The sequence below is a fragment of the Strix uralensis genome, chromosome 3 (assembly GCF_047716275.1).
Source record: "Strix uralensis isolate ZFMK-TIS-50842 chromosome 3, bStrUra1, whole genome shotgun sequence".
Taxonomy (NCBI): domain Eukaryota; kingdom Metazoa; phylum Chordata; class Aves; order Strigiformes; family Strigidae; genus Strix; species Strix uralensis.
Window position 1 is genome coordinate 98,798,864 of NC_133974.1, and position 20,616 is coordinate 98,819,479.

The following is a 20,616-nucleotide window of genomic DNA, read 5'->3' on the forward strand; positions in this document are numbered from 1 at the left end:
GGAGGCTGCCCAACATCTCCCCATCAACATAACCTCTTCCTATGACACATGTTCACAGCCTTGATGTGTTTTATCCATCATACCTATCTCACATTTGGATGGAGCCACTGGGAACCACAGTGTAACAAAGCAGGTCTTCAAATTAAGCTTTCTAATGATTAAATATGTTAACTGTAACTAAAGCTGCTACCAGTTTCTTTCCCCAGGGGAAAAAAAGAACACACTGGTGGTGAAGAACAGCACCTCCTTTCCTAGATTCCTAACAGGCAAGAAAATACAGAATGAGTTGGACATACATACCCAAATAAAGGAAGATAAATTATTTCACCCCTTTTTGCCCTCATGTAGTCCAGTTATTCTGAGCCAAAACCTTTTTTTTTTTTTTTTTTCATTTCTCTGCATGGTCTTCCATGGCTATATACTCTGTTTCTGAACCAGGATCCCTCATAGGAGTTTTGATAAATACAGCCTATCACCATGATTTTTAAATTCTGCCAGGAGCAGAAGTGAGGTACTTCTCAACTGAGGAGATGCAAACAGCAATAAATAAAACAGTGATCACAAGCACCACTGAGAGAGTGAAATACAAGGGTGAAGTGGTACTGGAAAAGTAGCATCCCTTAGAATAGCAGGGTTTAGGGAAAATAGCACTGAGCCCATGGGTTTGAAGATGTAAGCCTTGGGACATGGGATCTGTGCTTTGGAGCAGATGGCATTTTGAGGCACAAAGGAGTTACCTACCCAGGGTCTTCAATTATTGCTCTTACCCGGAACCTGGTTTGTGAGCAGAGATACTTTCAGGACCGCACCTCCCATTCACTCCCTTTTTCGGTGTTGAAATACGTCAGCCTTGAGATGAATGTCTATCATATAACTTTCATATTTTAAGAAGTGAGGACACAAATGTTAACTTCACACTGAAGCGATGATGACTTATATGGTCTCACATTGTACAGTGGACCTGCCAATGATATTAATAAACACATCTGTGTTCATCTAGTATTCATTTAATTCTAGTTTACATTCAAAACACTTGGTCTTAACAAAGCTCATCCTTAATCAGTATTAGTGTTCCAAGAAAGTAAACCTCTGACACCAGGAGAATTTGAAGACAATTGGTTGTATCTGGGCACCATGTCTTCTCATATTTGCCTAATGCAAGAAAATCGTAGCTTCTCTGCAATCAAAGGTGTCACACTATTATAAGCCTACAGCAAGAAATCAAACTGTTAAAATACTCCCTTAAGCTACTATTCTAATTGAATGTCATGAGCCACATACATTTGAAATCAAGCAAATCTATAAAACTAGATTCTAAGGGTGCTGGTTTCTTGCTGTAGATCATTGACCAGTGTATTGCAAAGTCAATATTAAATTTTAGATGGCCATACAGAAATGCATACGTTGTGAGTTTAAAGTTAATTCTCATGAACAGATGAAAACTCTGAAGTAACCGAAGCCATAAATTCATCACCTTTGCTCTCCAATGCCTTCAGTTTCACCTAATACCACAAAACTGATATTCCCACTTTAGTATGATGGACCTTAACTACCCACATTTCAACATTTTTTCTGTAGTGTTTGCACAATACCTTTTGGATGAAAGAACCGTAAGTAAAAAGCTTTACTACCCTTACAAGTCCAGCTGTTAAATTTATACTGATCAGGATGCTCAATAATATACACAATACCAAAAGACCCAATAGAATGCCACTTCTTCACTGTGAAAGGATGGCAACAGGTACCTTGTGTCCTTCCCCCACTTCATTTGAGCTCCAAACACAATAAATAATGAATAATTTTGCAAAGCAACTCTGAGTAGCTAAACTGACACCTCCTTTTAGCCTCAGTTGCTATAATCTGCACCAAATTTATCCCACCCAGGATCAATCCTGAAGCATAGCATGTTAACCCCAAACCATGTTAGCATATCCTGTATAGTGGCTCTGTGGCTTTTGCAAAACCAGGGACAGCCTTGTGTAAACCACAGGCTAGTAGTCTGCCAGGCAGGCAACACCAATACAATCTCACTGTATCTGTTTTATAAACACGCTCAGGTGTTGGGCTATCAGACTTTGCTGCACTGCACAGCTGTTCCACAGCACACACCAGCTGCCCCTACTCCCTCTTCACACAACTCCAGCTGTAGGATCCTAAACCACTCTACTGCTAGTAACAAAGATGAGGCCCTAAAAATGGAAAATTAAATGTTTTGCTTCTTCAAATGAGTGACCCAAATGGCACTCCCCTTTCCTCTGAATTTAGTGCATGAATGATCAAACAACAAATACTTCAACTTTACATTCTGTCTGCTGTTGTCTTCTACCATATTAACTACAGTTATGGGATTATAAATGATATACAAAATTATGAGTTAGGATGACAACTTTCAAAGGTGCTCAAAACAATTCGTTCTACATTTCAAAGGGATTTGCACATCCAACTGTTCAGCCTCCTTGACAGCCTATGTACATTCATACACAGGTAGGCTCAATACCAGAGACACTCCAAGTACATGCATACAGGATACCCCTACATGGTAATTTTTTCACTATAACAGTAAAGCTGGTGCTGCCCCCAACTAGTCCTTCAGAGAGGCAGCCCAACTGCAAACTGACTTTGCTCTGATAGACTGGAAACCTTGTTTTATAGATCCATACCTCTATAGAGAAAGCTTCAGTGTCAAGAACACAGCAAGACAGAGGCCCTGCATGTCTGTCTGTTCACTACAACTGAAGGAAAGCATCCCCACAATAAAGTGGTGGCAGAATTAAAACAGCCAAACCATACACCCAATAGCCTGCAAAAGCTATGCTACAAGGAAATAGAAATGTGACGGTAAGAATCCTTCTTTTAGAAAAGGAGAGTAAGAAGAGTGATTGACAGATGAGGAAGAAGCTGCAAGACAGAAAGATAGATATCTAAAAGGTATCAAGCAGAAACTTTATTTCAGTAGTCGAGGTCTCAGCCCCTGCCTCCCCTCTGTAAAAATGAGGATACTGACACCTCCATTGCAAAACTCTGAGGTTGAAACCATAATGCTTGTGCCATACTTCTGGGTGACATGGAGGAACACAGTTTCTCTATCCATTACACTTCCTCTTAGGAATGCTGTGAAGATGACTATGCTCAAGATTCTCCAGACTCAGATATTTTGCTAATTAATTTCATTACTACCTGAGACAGATAAGATCTATGTATCACTACGTGTAAAACAAAAGCAGACAAAGGCCTCTTCTGGAACCACTGGTATAAAAGGCTGGATTATTCATTTTATAAGAAGATTTTTATACCTGAATTATGAGTGAATGCTCATCCCATCATTTCCCATCATTGACATCCTCATTATTTGAAGGAATTACGTGAATGGAAATAGAGGCAAAAATTACAGGAAAGAGAGGAGATAAGGTGTTATATCACAAGTAGATGCAGGACAACTAAGTATGTAAAAACTTGTCTGACCAGTTCACAGCATGCAAGATTATGATGAAGTTATTACACATTATCTCATGGCTCACTAAAACTTCAGACCATAAAGCAATCAGGATCAGGAACACTTTGTGCACTGTGAAAATTAATTCACCAACCTCATCTGTTACCACAAACACTAAGAAAAAACAAGCAATACATACAACAGCCATCTTTATGTTGTGACCTGTTAAGACATTTTGAAATTTTTATTTCAATAAAGCCTGCTGCAAATATGATCTTCCTTATTTGTGTAATCCAGTCTGTTACAAAGTGGCTTCACTTTGTTGTCCGTCTGTCTTATTTACATGTTCCCTGGTTTGGCACACAACTTAAGCTTCAGCCTCTTTCTCTGCTGACTCACGTGAATAAAAACACTCTCTCTTAACTACTCAGTTAGACAACTACTGCTTCCCCAAGGGCATTCAAACACATTTTTAAAAGTTGCAATAACACACCATTTATTTCTTTTGCATACTTCTGTTCTGAAAAGTATAATTTGTATTTTGTTATGCATTTTCTATGACTTTTGCATGTCACTTCTATCTTGACACACAGGCCCAAAACCTCTGTAGATTTTATGTTGTAGTTCATGACCTTATTATCCAAAAGTGAGATAATAAGTTTTCTTATTTTACAGCATAAGATCCTCCAGGAAGAAGCTATGAATTTTCTGTTTCTGCATAACCTAACACATTGTGAGTGTTATCATAGAGAAAGTATTAACTCCTGCGTTCAAAACTGTCACCCTGCCAGAATGTATGCATCCATGCTTTGAGAACGCTTCAGCACTTCACTCCTGTCTTACTGGGAATATCACTAGCATCAAGTACATTTTCATAGGTGCATAAAACGTCTCGAGACGTCACATTATTTGTATTGTAAAGCTGTTTAACCATGCATAAAGCTTATACACAGGGGTTCTGCAGACCGGCACACTACTGCTGGGAAGCAGATTTTACTTGCTAGTCCGCAAACAGGGTGAAGGGCTGATTCACAGTTGCTGGAAGAGCTGCAAACTTTTTGGCAGTTCTACAAAACATTTGGCCTGTAATTTGTCTTACTGATCACTGCCACAATTACACCCAGGTCCCAAACAGAAGAAGCCCATACAGTCCAGTGGGAGATTGCTGTAGGGAGAAGAGGCTTCACCAGAGCTGCCCTCATTTCTCAATCTGCCTCCCTTCCATTTCAGTCAGATGCTTTTTTTGACCTCGGTCTTTCAGGAACAGCATAAAAGACAAAATTACATTCTCACGCTTCACATCTGATTTTAAACCTGATTTTAAAAACTGTAAACTTTGGATTACACTAAGGATTTTGAAAGCTTTACGGTATTAATAACACTGATGCAGCAAAACAGTGCTTGGCTGGAGAGCACACACATTTTAAACCAAATATAACAGTTGGAACATGTTAGAGCCTGTCAGTTTGATGTCCAGAGCACATTTAAACAAGGCTAGAGATCTGTTTCATTTTATTTGTTGAAATATGCAATGATTTACTATTTTTTAATTAATGAAGTATCCGTCAGAAAAAAGCAAAAAGTTAAGGGTTTGGGTTTAGTTTAGGTTTGGGTTTTTTTTACTTCAAAAATGCTCCGAACAATACCCCTTGCAAGAAAACATGTACATACCAAACCGAAGAGAAGGCTTGTTGGTCAGAACCGACAGTTCTGACCAATGCATTCCCAAGCAGTTCACAGGGCACTCACAAACTCATTCATAAACAGTTCAGAAGCTGAGCTTACTACAGATACAACACCGAAATAACCACTGATGAAAAGACAGCTGGGTAACACTTTCAAAAGACTGCTGAATCAGGAGCCTGAATTCTTCATGGGATTTCCACATATCTGAAAAATTTACAATAGGCCTCAATTCTGAGCAATACACAAAGTGCAATATTAAACATACAAAGAATTCAATTGATGGTAATTCAACTACCCATCTCCCTAACTCAGCTAGTAGCACAGAGAAATTGCTATGTATGCAACTAAATAATACACGTGCTCTCAACAGTTTCAGCAACAGGTAACACCACTCAAAGAAATTCCCATTAAAATCAATATAGGTTTGAATTGGTGTGCAAGACAACTTGTGCCCTCCAGTCATCAGTGTATGGCACACACTAAGACTTAAACTTCTTTTGTGTTTGTTTATGGCATATTGTTTTTTGCTTATTCACACACCTACGTAACAACAAAACCAACGCAGAAAATTTTCTGCTTTTTCCACTGCGCTGGGCTATGACAGAGGTCAACTGTAGCTATCTATTTTTTTATACTATACTACTGTTGTACAGTGACCACCTTTCAAAAAAGGATCAGGACCCCACAGTCCTACTAAATGATACATACAAAAAGGTAATATGATACCCTATCCAAGGCATCTTGCAGCGAACCAGCAAAGCAGATAAAGAATGAGCATGAACTGGCAAGGAAAGAGCACCTAAAGAGATCACAGGAACTCATCTAGGTCCTGGCGCCTGGGCTGCTAACACACCACAGAATTGTTAAAAATCAGTTTAACTGAATTTGTGTTTTAAAACCTTTTACATGGCCTTATAAAAAAATGCACATGCAAAGCTAGCTCCTAAATATGACCACTAAACCAATATTCTTTTTAAAGTAATGGACTTTACTACATGTATATAAAATAAAGTATTGTATAAGGATCATCAGAAAGAGCTACAAGGTTTTGCTCTTTAAGTGAAAAGCACTGTTGCTGGCTTCTCATGCAATGGGCAACACTTCTACAAAATCAGTATGAGAGGTTAATAAAACTCTTCTTTCCTCCTCTCAGAGCATTGGCATGGCTCTGAGAACTTGCTGACACAAAGAATAAAGGTGTGGAATAAAACCTAACAAAGCTTATCTCGGCCCAGTGACATTAGTACATAAGATTAACCCTATATATCATGTTTGTATTTGACTGTTGTACTTGGTAGTGCTCTAACCCAACTACTGATAAAGAAAAAAAGCTCAAATACAGTTAATACCAGCTTTCATGGAATTATACAGAAAAATCGTGCAGTATAAAAGTGAGTGATCCCAAGCACTTTTGAAGATATATGGGATACTCAGAAATAACTAGAAATTTGGGAACCATGGACTAGATCATAAGGGCTGTCCCTCTAAACCTGCCAACTCCTTGAAGAGAAACACCACATCATGCAAAGCATCAGGATCTCCAAATATCTCTGGCAAAATTTCCACTACTACCTCTCCCCTTGGGATTCTAAACTAGGGACATCAAGGAAGGCTGAGCTGATAAGATGCTGCTAAGCTACTGTTACAGCCTTTCACACTGGTAAGCAGTTTCCCATTATTTCTTTTGGTTTCCCTAATCTGCCTTTTTTGACTTGTGCTTGGACTCTAATTTTTTGAAGAGGGAAACCATAATTTCACTTTATAGAAAAACAAAACAAACACTATGAGGTATTTTCTGTGATTAGGAGTCCCTGAAAATCCCAACAGTCAGTACCAACTAAAATTTTACAAGCATTCCCATTGCTTGGGACAGTCCAGTTTCCAGAGACAGATCATGTTCCTTCAACATCCCACTGACTCTGCTAAAACCATAGCATTTTGCCTGAAGTTCAAAGCTACTATATTACACTTCCTCCATCAACCACTTCTGTAGTATAACTAACTGGAAACTCAGCACATCGCTTCTTCTGATTGAAGATTAGCCACCAGTCTGATCAGTTAGCTCCCTGCTGCTTGCTGAGAAGCACAGTGGTGACATGCTCTGGATGAGAGCGGCTGGGAAAATCCCACAGAGCTTCAGATACTGAAGATGATTCTGACTCTTACTGACAGGAGGAGCTCACTGGTCCACCAGAGCGACAAGAAGAGGGAAAGAGGTAGAGTGGTGGGAATAACAGCAATATGGATATATGGGAAGTAATAACAAGAAAAATGAAGGAAAAGTTAAAACAGACAGCCAATACTTGAGAACAAGGTGACAGCAGAAGATTAAGGAGAAAAGAAGTGGGCCATGAGGTCAAATGTTCGAGAGGTGCAAAAGCAGTATGGGGTTACAAGGAAGGAGAAGGCAAGGAAACTCAGAGGAAAAGGAAAAAACAATATTCCTCAATAAATCCAACTATAACCATGTAAGAAAGAGAACACAGTGGATACAGCATGAGAGACCCTTAGCCTTTCCTTTTCCAACACATTCTCAGACATCATCTTCAAAGACCATGGATCAATCTTACCTTGAAGGGAAGTTGACAGATGCCACAAAGACTTATGCAAAGAGTAAATATGGTCCCAGCAACAAAACTGTACTTGCAATAGGTCTCTGTAGGGATCTATAGCAGGACATTTCATTCATGTAGCCTGCTAGCATGGCCAACATCAAAATCCTATGTGATCCTGTAAAGGTCACCCTATCATTTCTCGACCATCTTGAAGCCAGAACAGATAAAGAAAGATGGAGAATTGGCAGCATGAAGACAGAATAGATGATAAAGAAGAAACTGAAAGAAAACAAGGAAGGAGGAAACACTACCGTCTTGCTGACTTTTAATCTGTGAAACAAAGCAAAGCAATTCCAACCATTTCCTCATCATCTGTGTAGAGTATGCATCAGTCTTCCCTTCATGTCTCCACCACCTTTACATCTCCTTCATTGCTGCCACATCACTATCTAAAGATACTTACAAATATTAACATTGACAAAGCCATATATTTTTTACGGCATTAAAAAGGCCAGCGTACTGAAGAATGAAGAGTTCTAAAATGAGTAAGAAACCCTTACCCCCCCATGAAAAGAGGCTTGTTGCGTATACTGTAAAGTACTGAAAGATACTAAGTTGGAAACAGTAAGTGTTAAGTTTGCCTACTCTTCACTTAAGATACAGAAATACAATGGGGGCTCGCTGCTCAAACAATGCAGACGTGAAATTTATTTGGTAACATCTAGCCATTATTCATGCTTTTTTGTTCCTGCCTGTGATGAAATTGCCCAGCAGGACACCAGAAACAACCAAAATGATTCTATTGTCTGGAACAATTAAATCAGCTCAAGTTAGCCGATATAAGGCAGAAATGGCTGCCTGTGAGCCTCCGATGGAATCAAACTTTGCCTTTTTTAATTCTAAATTCCTTTACTTCTGTTCTTCAACAATTCAAGCCCTACAGAGTTCAGTGGGGGAAAAGCTCTTAGAACTGTGTAGCATTTCTCTAACACTGCTTTCAATAAATGTTAAAACTCCTGTTATATTTAATGGGAACATGCCAATATCACCAGGTTTTTTAGCTGTGCTATTCAGAAATATGTGAAATCTTGGCTTCTGTAACTTCTGTTAAATCACAACAATGATAATTTAAGATTTTTTAACTCTTAGAGGATCGTGAGAGAACACTCAGAAATCAACTTTACTAACAATTCAAGCTACTGACTGTGAATAATGATCAGAGTAGATAATTCTGCAGATGTTCTTACATCATATTCATTTGCATTTTGCTTTACTAAAATATAGTGCAAAGTACACAACTGCCATGAAAGTTACCCAATCTCTAGAATTATTTATTAGCTTTACAGTTGCCGTTTCATATTAATATTGCCGAATATACTTTTAAAATCTTCTAGTGACTGCCTGACAAACAGGAAAACAGTCGCTTACAAACACAAGGTTAAAAGGTTTTGTCAGCCTTCGGTAATGACCACTTTGCCTCCAAATGGTAGAAACCCCTGTAACTGCTACAATTTGCATGACTCAAAAGGGCACGCAAAACATCCCCATTCTTCAGACCTTGCTCTTGACAAAAGGGCTTGTTTGGTTACCCCCCAAACTGGCAGTTTTCCAAGATGTCTTTGGACTTCTGATCACATTCCACACCCAGATAGTTCCAGCCCTACCTTTCCATGTGGATGGAGGGAAAGTCTCAGTCCTCTCTGACCACAGATTTCCCATTACTTGCATACCCTATTGTTTCCAAAACCTCTCTTATCTTGAACTGTAGATAGACGTCTTTCTCTTACAGTCTAATAACTGGAGTGAAAGGAGATGAAGACAGTACCAGCTAAAGCAGAACTGAATTCAACCAGCCAATTCCAAGCAGAAGGGCTCTCAACTCTAATTTTTTTACGAATTGTATTCACAGCCTCCCTTCAAAATTTGAAACCCCCCCAAAAATTTATTTAAATGGAAGTTTAGTTAGGGAGTGGAAACTAATCACACTTAGATGCCAAGTCGTACAATTCCAACTTAAATCAAACCCTCCTTTCGGCAGTATTTAAAGAATTCTGGACAGGGAGGGCAAACTTTTAGTCCTGATGGCTGAGGAAAGCAGAAACCAGGCTTGCATGCGCAAGATTTGCAGAAGAATAATAAATCAGTAGAAGTAAAATAAAAGTAAAGGATGTTGTTAAATGTTATTTATTCTTGGTTTTCTCTTGGAACACAGGCCCCAGCTGAGGAAAGAATTTAAACACTTGCCTCCATGAAATGCAGTGAACCCCGCAAATCCAGTGAGATCAATGGTTTACTTGCAACCATGAAGTTCTGCATAGGGTCTATGGAACTGCCTGAGCTGGAATTATGATAAGCACTGTCTCAAAACTGGCACAAGAAGGGTATGCAGGAATCATTTTCACCCCACTTGGACATTTCTTAAAGTCCAGCTTTGAATTAACACCTGTGAACTGGACTCTGTTACTAGTAACTTTGTTCTAACAAGTATTTTCTACAGAGTTCAGCAGAATTACTTTCACTACATGGAACTTTGTATCAAGTATCAATATTGGTGTTAGCAACAATAGGATGAGATTGGATGAGATAGGATGAGTCGTGGGATCAAATCCTGACCTACATGTATGATAATTCAGTACTAAGTGAAATGCATGCTCTATTACATACTTTTCATGCCCTGAGCAGTTTTTTTCACATCTGAAGTGAGACTTCAAAAGCTACACACTGAGCAAAGCAGACAAAAAAAAAAAAAAACAACAAAAAAACAACAAAAACAGGTCAGTGAGCAGCATACAGCCTTCAACTAGTCAATTTGCCTATGCCAGCTCATCCCCCTCTCCTACATGTGTAGCTTTCTGTTGTTGCCAAAAGGGCAGCTGGAGTATGTGGGGCAGCAGCAACTACTCATTACCCTCCTCCAGGTTTCTCTCCATGCCTCATCTCTTCCTTTCCCCACTTTGCCCTTTCTCTCTCCCTGCAGTAGCAACCACAGAGGCAGCTTTTTCCCCCTCTATTGCTTCTCAGCAGGCTGGGAAGCACTGCAGGTAAGCAGAGGCTGTTAGGAGAGAACATTTCCAGCAAAGAGTAGGAGTAGATTTAAGCAGCTGTAGAAAGGGATTGATACAAGATAGTGGGTGAGTTGCGTGGTGACTGTACCACATCCCCAGTAGAGAGGGAAAAGAGAAGGCACAGGAGGAGACAGGCAGGGGGAGAAGGCAAGGAAGACCCCTACCTGTACAAAGTGCTCTCCAAAATCTCCCATCTCCTCTTGACAACCACCCACCCTCACAATTATGCTGAGGCCCTGTGAAACCCTGCTGATCCCCTCTAGCTCTCTCACCCTCACCCCCCAAACCTGACAGACCTTGCTCAGCAACAGCCTTGTCATGCAGAAACCTATCAAACAGGACAGCAATATCCCTTTCATTTCAACAAATACTCTTCTGATAACAATGCTTTTCAGCAGCCCATGAACCACAGTTTAGATGAGATGTAAAGCTTTCACAAGCAAAATCCTAGGCCTTTAAACACCATCAGCACAGATAAATTCGGCCAGCAGATGAAAATAAAAATACACTACAATTACACTCTGCTAGCCCAATGCGAACCTTCAGCAGTGTATGGCACAAGCAGAGGTTAATGCATGGGGTGACCTGCACTAAAATGATGACGACTCCACTCTGTCTGCCAGCTCCAACAGATCACCTGCTGACTGAAAGGAGTTCCCATTTCAGCAGCAGAAGTGGCATTTTAAACAAACAAAACACAAACAAACAGAAAAACTCTGATAAACACCTCAGTAGTCTTTCCAGTTAATTCAGATTAGAGGCTCTGGAAGGAGTCAGTTCTGCTTCTCACACCCATGGACAGCTCACGGGACCAAGAACTCAGAAGAGTTTTAATCCCTCCCCTGTTACTGCCATTTGGGTGACATTCAGAGCTCCATTAACCTAGGTCTCTCACTGTACGGACTGCAATTCAAAGACCTAGTCTTTCCAATAGGAAAATTTCTTCAATAGTACACTGTAACCATACAAAAATATGTAACTCAACAGTTCAACAAGTATGTAAAAGAGTGTACTTCTTCCCCATGCTGTTTCCCATCACCAACTTGTTATTGAGCTATGATATTAATTCCTAATAAACTTGCTTTATGCAATGGTGGCACAGTTTCATAACTAACTTCACAATGACAAAATGGAAACATGAAATGATGCTTTTAAAAAAGTATAATGTTTCAAATTTAGATCTTAAGAAGCAGCACTACAGAGAAAAAAATAGTACAGAAGCTATTTAGGACTAGCAAAGAAAAGCTCACTGAGATCTGCATTTTATTTTTTTCCTGACAGTGTTAGGGATTTTTTTAAGACAGCAGAAAATTAAACTTGTTTCATTAAACTAAATATAGCAGTAAAATATTTTCAGTGGAAAGAGAGGCTTTTCTTGCTAAACGTTGTGATGTCCTCACTGATTTAGCGAGTCCTGCTACTCAGCCCGCAAAAGGATTTCTTAGGACGACTCGATAGGTTTTCTTGTGTACAGCCAGGCTAATGGCTAAGACCCTTAGATGGAGTCTTTGGCATAGGTCCAGTCACACTGATTTCATCTATCGTCAGCTCTGGAAAGTGAACTTGAACTCAGAACCTATGCTACCAATCACCCAAACACATAAACATTGATCGTGCTAATTCACAGGAGTGTAACCACAAGACTAAGTATCAACGGAATTTTCCTTCCTGATTAAAATGTAGCTGCATTACCAACCCAAGTGAAACATTTACATATGCCACATGTAAGAAAGCTAGATAAAGACAATCTTAATTATTACCTGAATTACCTAACTCAAGAAAACATAGCCACAGCTTTCATGCTATTAGTTTTTTTTCCATCAGAACTTGCAGGTTGTTTATTGCTCTGTATTTCATATTTTTCAGAGTGAAACTTCTCCAACAACTTCTTGATTACTCTGTGACATTCTGTATAACATTTTATGCGCTTACAGAAAAGCCTGTAATGTCATAAATCCAAAGCTGTCTTTAAAACTGCAGTGTAGCCATGACTAAAAAAATCTGCAGAACTGACACTTTTACTGTGCTATGTCTGTATTGATGCACCACTGGAAAAGCAGCCATCTTCTTAATTGTCACTATACCTTTTTTAGCAACCCAAACAAATATTTTATATTGATCTTTAAAAAAAAAAAAGTATATACTTTGTTTAAAAGCTTCCATCTAGTAAAACCTGAACTACTGTTTTAGGCCACAACTTTGATTTTTTTTAATTTTTATATAAATATATTCATAAGGCTAAAAATAATTTTTGCAACTGCTGAATATTCTGCAGATAAAAGGAACCAGGATTTTGCATATTTATCTGACGTCCTAATACAATAGATGCTATCATGATTTCAAGCTTTTTGTACTTGTTTATCATCAGTGTTTCTACCGTAACCATGGCATCAGTATATAGCATAGGCTTAACAGTGAGAAAAATACCCTGTATTTTCCTAAAAAAACTCATCCCTTCAAAAAAATACAAGGATTTACACCATGGCAAAAAACAATTAAAGTAGGTGAGCTCGCTAAAGAGAGAAACAGTTTCTTTTTAGGGGAAAAAAACCAAAACATTATTTCTTTGCAAATCTTTTTTGCATTTTGGACTTCTGACAAGAACCTAGAAATATATTACAGGATAAGTAACATAACCCTGACCCTAGTGCAGATACTATAAAACAAATATTGAAATTTTCTTACAGAAATACATGCAGTATTATATGAGACTGAAAGCATTAAAGCTATTAATGTATTGACAAGAGCTGTTCTCAGCACACAAGCGTTTTCTCAAACCTATTTAAATAGTGACAGTCCAGTCCTGTAAGAACTGTTGCATCATTCTGAAGGTGAAGAGGGACAGCAGTGCAATTACACCAAACACACTCAACTAGTATGTGGTACCCAGCTGAAACTTTCAGGACTGCTTAAAGGGAAACGCTCAGCATGGCACAGAAAGACTTTATGATCTCCAAGAGTGTTTCTTAGGTTGCATTTATTTGATCTTTCAGGCAGTAAGGACGAATGGGTTCCTGTGACTGCTGCTTTTAATGTGCTTGTTATAAAGCTGGGAAAGAGTACTACAAAAATATCTGCCTTAAATGCTAAGAGTGAAATGAAGGAATTAGTCCTCTTATTAAACAGAAGAGACTGTATCGTACCAGCAGATCTTAGTCTAACGTTGGTTTAGGCCACATGCATTTTCTGTGAAACCCATTCATTTCATAGACGACTTCTCTTTTCCAGGTTTTAATATAGACTCCAGCACTGATGAAGATACCAATAAATCTATTTACTTCCCTATAGACTTTATAGAAAAATTCATGGCCACAGGCCTTATTTTAACTCAGTGAAATCAGACAAAAAAACTAGTGTGCTTTTGTAAGAGCCAGTTTTCTGAAAATCCCTATCTATTAACAATCCAATAAACACAGTTGGTATTACAATTACAGCAATACATTCAGTAAATGGGAAGATTTTGGAAAGGGTAAAGCACAATCCTATAAATACTTGCCTCCCCATCAATTCTGTGATACAGAGTGGGTGGTGTACACTGTGTATTATATGTACTGCACAAACACAAGACAAACTATGAGGATTTACAGCACAAAATGAGGTAAGTGATGCTTCAGAAGCTGTATTACATTGAGCTGACCAGTTATGATCCACTGCCATGTCCTCAATTCTGTCACATCAACAGACAACAAGCATAGTCACTCCCTCATCTCCTCCCACCCTGTGAATGCTGGACAGCAATGAATCCTGGTGCAATAAAACACAGCATTTATCTGATTCAGCTATGTAGTTCCTGCCAGATAATGTTTACAATGGGCCTCAATCTGTTAAATTCCACTATTTATCTAGGGAACATGTTCGGATGTTTGAGTTCACCTTAAAAATCAGAGCCAGGACACACCCCAGCACACCAGCCCCACCAAAATTCAAACTTGGCATCTGCAACCCGCAAGGTCCTTCCAGATCTGGCGACAAACCCACAACATATACCATAGACAAAAAAAATATAACAAATTATTCTTCTTTCACTAAAAATCTGTGGTGACGTCCTTGTCCCGTTGGTCTCAAAGATGAAACCCCTGTTGATTTCGGGAGAGCCACAACTTGATTATCATTCAATCCAGGTAAAAGACATCTGCAATACTGCTGCATTTGTCTTTTCCTGATTTGGCTATTTTTCCTCTGCCTATCACCCGGTTTTACCATCCAAGATTACTAATGTGTAGCTTTTCAGAGCATCAGAATAATCTAGATCCTAATTATCGCGGTGTAACATATGTAGCAGAAGTGAAAAATATTTTAAAGTTGTAAACACAAAAGTTTTAACAGTAAAGTTGTTCAGCTCCTAATCAGCACAAATAGAGCCCAATTCTTTCACACCTTTCCATCATTCTGACATCTCTTTATACCACTGCATTAAGTAAAGAAGCCCCAAAGAACGCATGAAACTCAGAGCTATTAACTCTTGCTATTTTTACTTTGGTCCTGGGTTCTTTGTCTGTTTGCCAAAGAAATTGCCCCAACTAGTATCCTTGACCATAACAAATAAATACACATAAAAATGAGCAGACATTTCAGATGGCTGGTCAAGCAGGACACATTTAAAATGAGAAGACAGTTAATATTGTTTTATTATACATCTTATCTAAAGGATATACCGTTTAACTGTTTAACTGCAGAAATGTGAAATGTGCATATTCACGTTTCCTGTGCTTCTTTGTTTGTTTGTTTGATTTTTCCATGCTAAATCACAGTACCTGAGGATGTCAGACCAAGGATTTTCCAGCTTTTTCGTACTCCCACTGAGACATGTTAGCCTCTGTGTCTTTAAGATGCTGTAGAAGCTGTTAGATACGTTGTGTACACAGGCAACAGAATTTGCCTGGTTGGGGCCAAGAAGGACCCTTCTACCAGTTTCGGGCATTTGAAGCAGCATTGCATTAGCTCTATGCATAAAGGTATAGATCGTCTGGGGAAAGGAAGGAGGAGCATCAGTGTTGATGCAGTGAGCTTCCGAGTGGCATGAAGACCCCCAAAGTGTCTCGTATCAGAGGTCAGGTCTGGATTTTTAAGGCTCATCATTGTCAGGCTGACCAAGAGCATTCACATTGAAATGATGAACTCAGTCTAAGTGCTGGATCTGGGTTTTGCAGTAACGTTCTGTATGGATGCATTTGGTTGGGGTTTTTCAAACACAATAAGATAACTAGACTTGCGTTTATGCAACATAATTTCAGAAACTGAAGTGGTAATTACACATCTCTTACTTAGATTCAGCATATTTTTCTTTCCTCCCTTGCCTGTAGACCACATGCATTAGCTATACAGTAACCATGACTATCTCGGTATAACAAAGCATGGAAATAATGAAAAGCCTTCAGAGCCATTACATGCCCTTGGCAACCTAGCTCTGCAAGACAGATGTTGCATCCAGAGCCATGCCACTAAAAACCATATGTATGTGTATGTATCCACAGCGCGAACACTCACCCAGTCCTCGAAGTGGCGGCTCCCGTTCTGCAGCAAGTCCTCAAACTGTATAGTGCAGTTAGCTACAAAATCGTCGTACCCGATGGGGGCATCATGGAAAACAGCCATCTCTATCTTCCTGCCATTACAAACGTCGGTGACAAACTCATCGTTCCAAGCAGGGCTGTTGGTCTTCTGCTTGGTTGAGGTCTGCCCGATCCTGGAGTCGTCCACATTGAGGGCTATGTAAGGGTCCAGCAAAAAGGTCTGTGGCCTGGGACCCACCGCATGCCTCAGAGACCACGCCGTGGGTTTCAGATTCACCGCCTCACAGATCTTGATTTTCAGCAAGCCATTGAAAACCACCATGGCTGGATGGCTGCACTTTTCCTGGGATTAAACACTCGCACAACGCACTCGCACCGAGAGGGAGGGAGGGAGGTCTCGCCAATAAATAGGAGGGAAGGTCTGGGAGTGGGGGAGCAGGATACAGTGCGGGTCTCTTCGCCTTGCTGCTGCTGTTACCTTTGATTATTTAGCCTTTGCTCTTGCGACACCCAGTGAATACATTTATTTTCTTGCCCGTGTTTCTAACGGAAAACAAGGGAGGGGGGCCGCCGGGGAGGGGGGAGGCGCCCGCGGCTGCAGAAACCCCCGAATGCAATCAAAACCCGAGCATAATCAATCCTTGGGGTGAGCAAGAGCCTTCTCCCTTCACCTAGACCATAATCCTGGATCAGTCTGTGCCGAGGCGGCAGCGCCGCGATCCCAGGCTCCTGCCCACGCCAGTCCTGCCCGTGCGCCGCACAACAATACACACACACGCATACACACACACACGCACACACACAAATCAGAAACACCGGCCGACCCACCAGCCCTGCCTACTGCACAGCCTCCGCTCAGCGAACGTCCACCCGGGGACCTTCCATCCGCGCCGGAGCCCGGAGCCGCCCGTCCTGTGCCGCCGCCGCCTCCTCCTCCTCCTCCTCCGCCGCCGCCGCCAAGGCCAAGGACCCAGCGGAGCGACCCCCGCGCATGGGGCGGGGGTGGGGGGGGCGACGGCAGCGGAGCGGCCCGCGCGGGTCTCGGCGGGCTCCGGCTGGGCGGCCGCCGCCCTGGCGATGGGCAGAGCCGCCGCCGCCTCCCGCCTCCCGCCGGCCGCCCCCCGCCCGCCTCCCGCCTCCTGCCTCCTCCCGGCCGCCTCCCTCCGCGCCGCGCCGCGCAGCCCTAACGCCAGCCCCAGCCCCAGCCCGCCGGTGCCGCTCCGCCGCTCGCTCCGGTGCAGGAAATGCGCAAAAGACGTCAGTGTGTGTGTGTGTGTGTGCGCGCTGTGCGAGCGCGCCGAGGCAGCCCCGTCTGTGCGTGTGGGGGTGAGCCCGCGCCTCTGTACAAAGTTTTGCCTGTTGGGGGAGCGACGCGGCCGAAGGGGGAACCGCGCGTGGGGCCGCCGCTCCTCCGCACCCGCCAGGCGGCCTTCCGCGGGGGCCTCCGCCGACCGCCCCCCCCAGGCTAAAGTGTGGAGCCAAGCCTGGAAAAACCACCCCCAGCCGCAACTACCCCACCCGCTTTTATTAACGCGCTTGGATGGCGGAGCTGCTGCCCCCGGCCGCCGCGCGGCGCTGCCGCCGCCACGGCTACTTCCCCCGCGCCGGGCGCTGCTGGCGCCGCGGGGCCCGGGGGGGGCGGCGGGGGCCCCTCCCCGCAGGGCTGCCCGCCCCTCGCTCTCTTCTCCGTGACAGCGCCGCCCCCGGGACCCCTCCGCCGCGCCGCGCCCCGGCCCGCGCCTCACGGGCGGCGAGCCCGCCGCTCCCCCCCGCCGGTGACAGCGCCGAGCCCCGGCCCGCGCCGTCAACCGCCGCGGCCAGCCGCCACCCCACCCCCCCCCGCCCCCCGCGGCCTCGGCGGCGGCGGCAGCAGAGACACCGCTACGTCAGCGGGGGCCGGGCCGGAGGAAGAGTTTCCCCGCGGTGTGCGAGCGCCGGGAAGTGCCGTCCCCGCCAGGGGAAGCGGCCGCCCGGGGCCCGCCCCGCCCGGCCCGGCCCGGCCCGGCCCGGGCCGCGGCTGCCCTTTTCCCGGCTGGCAGGCGCTGCCTGCGGTGCCGGCCCGGCCTGCCCGGCCCGGGGGGGGACAGAGAACGCTCTGGGAACGCCCGTCCCCCCGTGGGGCGGCGGGTCGGTGCCAGCCCCTTTGTTTGCTGCGGATCACCTGGCCCGGCTGAGCCGGCCCGGGCCTGCCCCACCTCAGCGCCCCGGCGCCCAGCGCTTCCCCGCTGCCCCCGGCTTGGAGCCGGGGCTGAGGGGGGGCACCGCGGGGAGTCAGTCGCCACTGCCCTGCGAGGGTACTGGAAAGGGGAAAAAAAAAAAAATCTTTTGAAAGGATAAAACGGTATACTTGCAATGTTATTGAACGTTGTCTACATGTCACGTAAGATTTAAGTCATTTTCATCACCGTGGTACCAAGTAACAAATAACCGGGAAACTATAGGCAACCTGGCTTTCTCCTCCCCAGAACCAACATACTTAGGATCTAGAGGGCTTCCTTCAGTGAAAATTGTCACTGCCTTATTTATTTTCAGTTACTGGTTTTGCCAGTCTTTTGTGACAAAGTCATTGGAAAATGGATGGGCTTTGCCCTTCAACGGGATTTGAATTCACTGTAATACCGCAAGGGAAACCAAGGGCCAGCGCTGGCACCCAGGAGGGCAGCTGGGGTGCTTCGGAGATTCAGGCAATATAAAAAGGAGAAACTCGATTGCCTGGATCCCGCCAAATAAGGACATGAAAGATAAGCATCCAGTCCTTGATCTGGACCTGATATTCCTGACTGGAGAGCAGATAATTACGGATTTCTACAGGTAATGGCTCAGGGGGCAGGTGTTATGGTTGCAGCTGATGAAATAGCTCCAGTATCTGTGCTTCCAGAGTAGTTTCCAGGTAGACGATATGGTACTAATGAAGCCTATGGGTCATGAGAACGTTCACATTAATGGAAGAAAGACTTTTTGGTGCCTGTTGCCACTTAATCTACTAGTCAAAATAGAAGTACAGTAAAATCTCCATGTTCATTATCATCTTGACAATCCCCAAGCAGAATTGTTTGATACAAAGCTGTGATACGGAGCCGGTTATGGGAAATGTCTTCCTTCGCAATTCAGCCTTTCCTGGGCTCATAGCAGCTGTGATAGATCTGTCACGTTATTTCTGTAAAGGACCATACTCACAGGCCCCACTAGAAATACAAGAATCACTTACTCCTTTTCTCCCACCCCCATACACAACCTAGCATATAGTACTATATATTAAGCTATATGGTCTTTCATTTAGTGTGTCAGAAAGAACAGTATAATTAAATCTTTCCTCTGGATGTGTTTGTGTTGTTTCTCAATAATGGCAATGTAAACAATATGCTCTATTTCCTTAGATACTGGAAAGCATAAAAGCCAAACTGATACAGTGTTTAATCTTTTCTGTTTATTTTTAAGAGACTTGCAACTACGTGTATTCCACATGCCCAAGGTAAGATTTAAGTAAACACAGTCTCCATGGTGAGTTTAATGACCTAGCATCTCTGTGAGATCACACATGCGTATTACAAAAGTCTGAATAAATACAGACAATATTAACACAGCATACAAAATAATATAAATAAACTTTATATTTGGCTAACTACATATACAATCTACTGCATACATAGCTAGGCCCTGATACCTAATTTGAGCCATCTGCACTTTTCCATGTGCTGAAGCAAGCTAAGGTTTGTTTCACAAATCTTTTTTTCTAAGAAGACCCCCTGCATGAATAAGGATTTACAAGCTCACTTAGGATCAGACAGCTCCAGCCTTACGCTGCTTAGGAAAATACACACACCTTGCACTGTTTTCATGTATTTTTATATATATTTTTTTTAATTATACTTTGGGAAAGCATATTTATGTCAAGACTGAACTTTTAACACCGAGCAGTTATTAACTTACCAAAAGACCCTGGAACAATATTCTCAAAATCCAGTAACTTGGGTATATTGAACAACATTACAACGCTTCCTGCAAAGTTCATCTGAAAAATTGGCTCAATGGTCTCAAAAACTGAACAATGGACAGCAAAGAACAGTCCAACTGTAAGTACCATTTTCCACTTGAAAAGTTTTTAAATATTTGTTTGATTTTTTTTTTCTTCTGTTCTCTTGCTGTGCATTCAGAAGGATTTGGTTCTCTTAAGAGCTGAAGAGCAAATGCTATTCCTTTTATTTCTCACAGAGAGGTCAGGAGAGGAAGATACAGCACATGCAATATTTCTCCTGCAGAAAGGCAGTAAGAAGCACTCTAGTTGCCTTTCTCTACTCCATTAGAAAGGCTACAGCAGAGTTGTAAACCGTGCCCTGTAGTTTAATTACGTTTTCAGTGTTCTT

At 42.6% G+C, this 20,616-nt stretch overlaps 1 protein-coding gene across 3 annotated transcripts in view; it reads right to left on the bottom strand.

Moving 5' to 3' along the window:
* The window catches only part of PRKCE (protein kinase C epsilon), a 298,545-nt gene extending 281,195 nt beyond the window's left edge, over nucleotides 1–17,350 (bottom strand). For all 3 annotated transcript variants that reach the window (XM_074863552.1, XM_074863553.1, XM_074863554.1), the window contains exon 1: nucleotides 16,227–17,350. In XM_074863552.1, the coding sequence (XP_074719653.1) occupies nucleotides 16,227–16,574 (348 nt within the window). In that variant the 5' untranslated portion in view covers nucleotides 16,575–17,350. The remainder of the gene's footprint in view (nucleotides 1–16,226) is intronic.
* Between the last annotated feature and the right edge of the window lie 3,266 nt (nucleotides 17,351–20,616).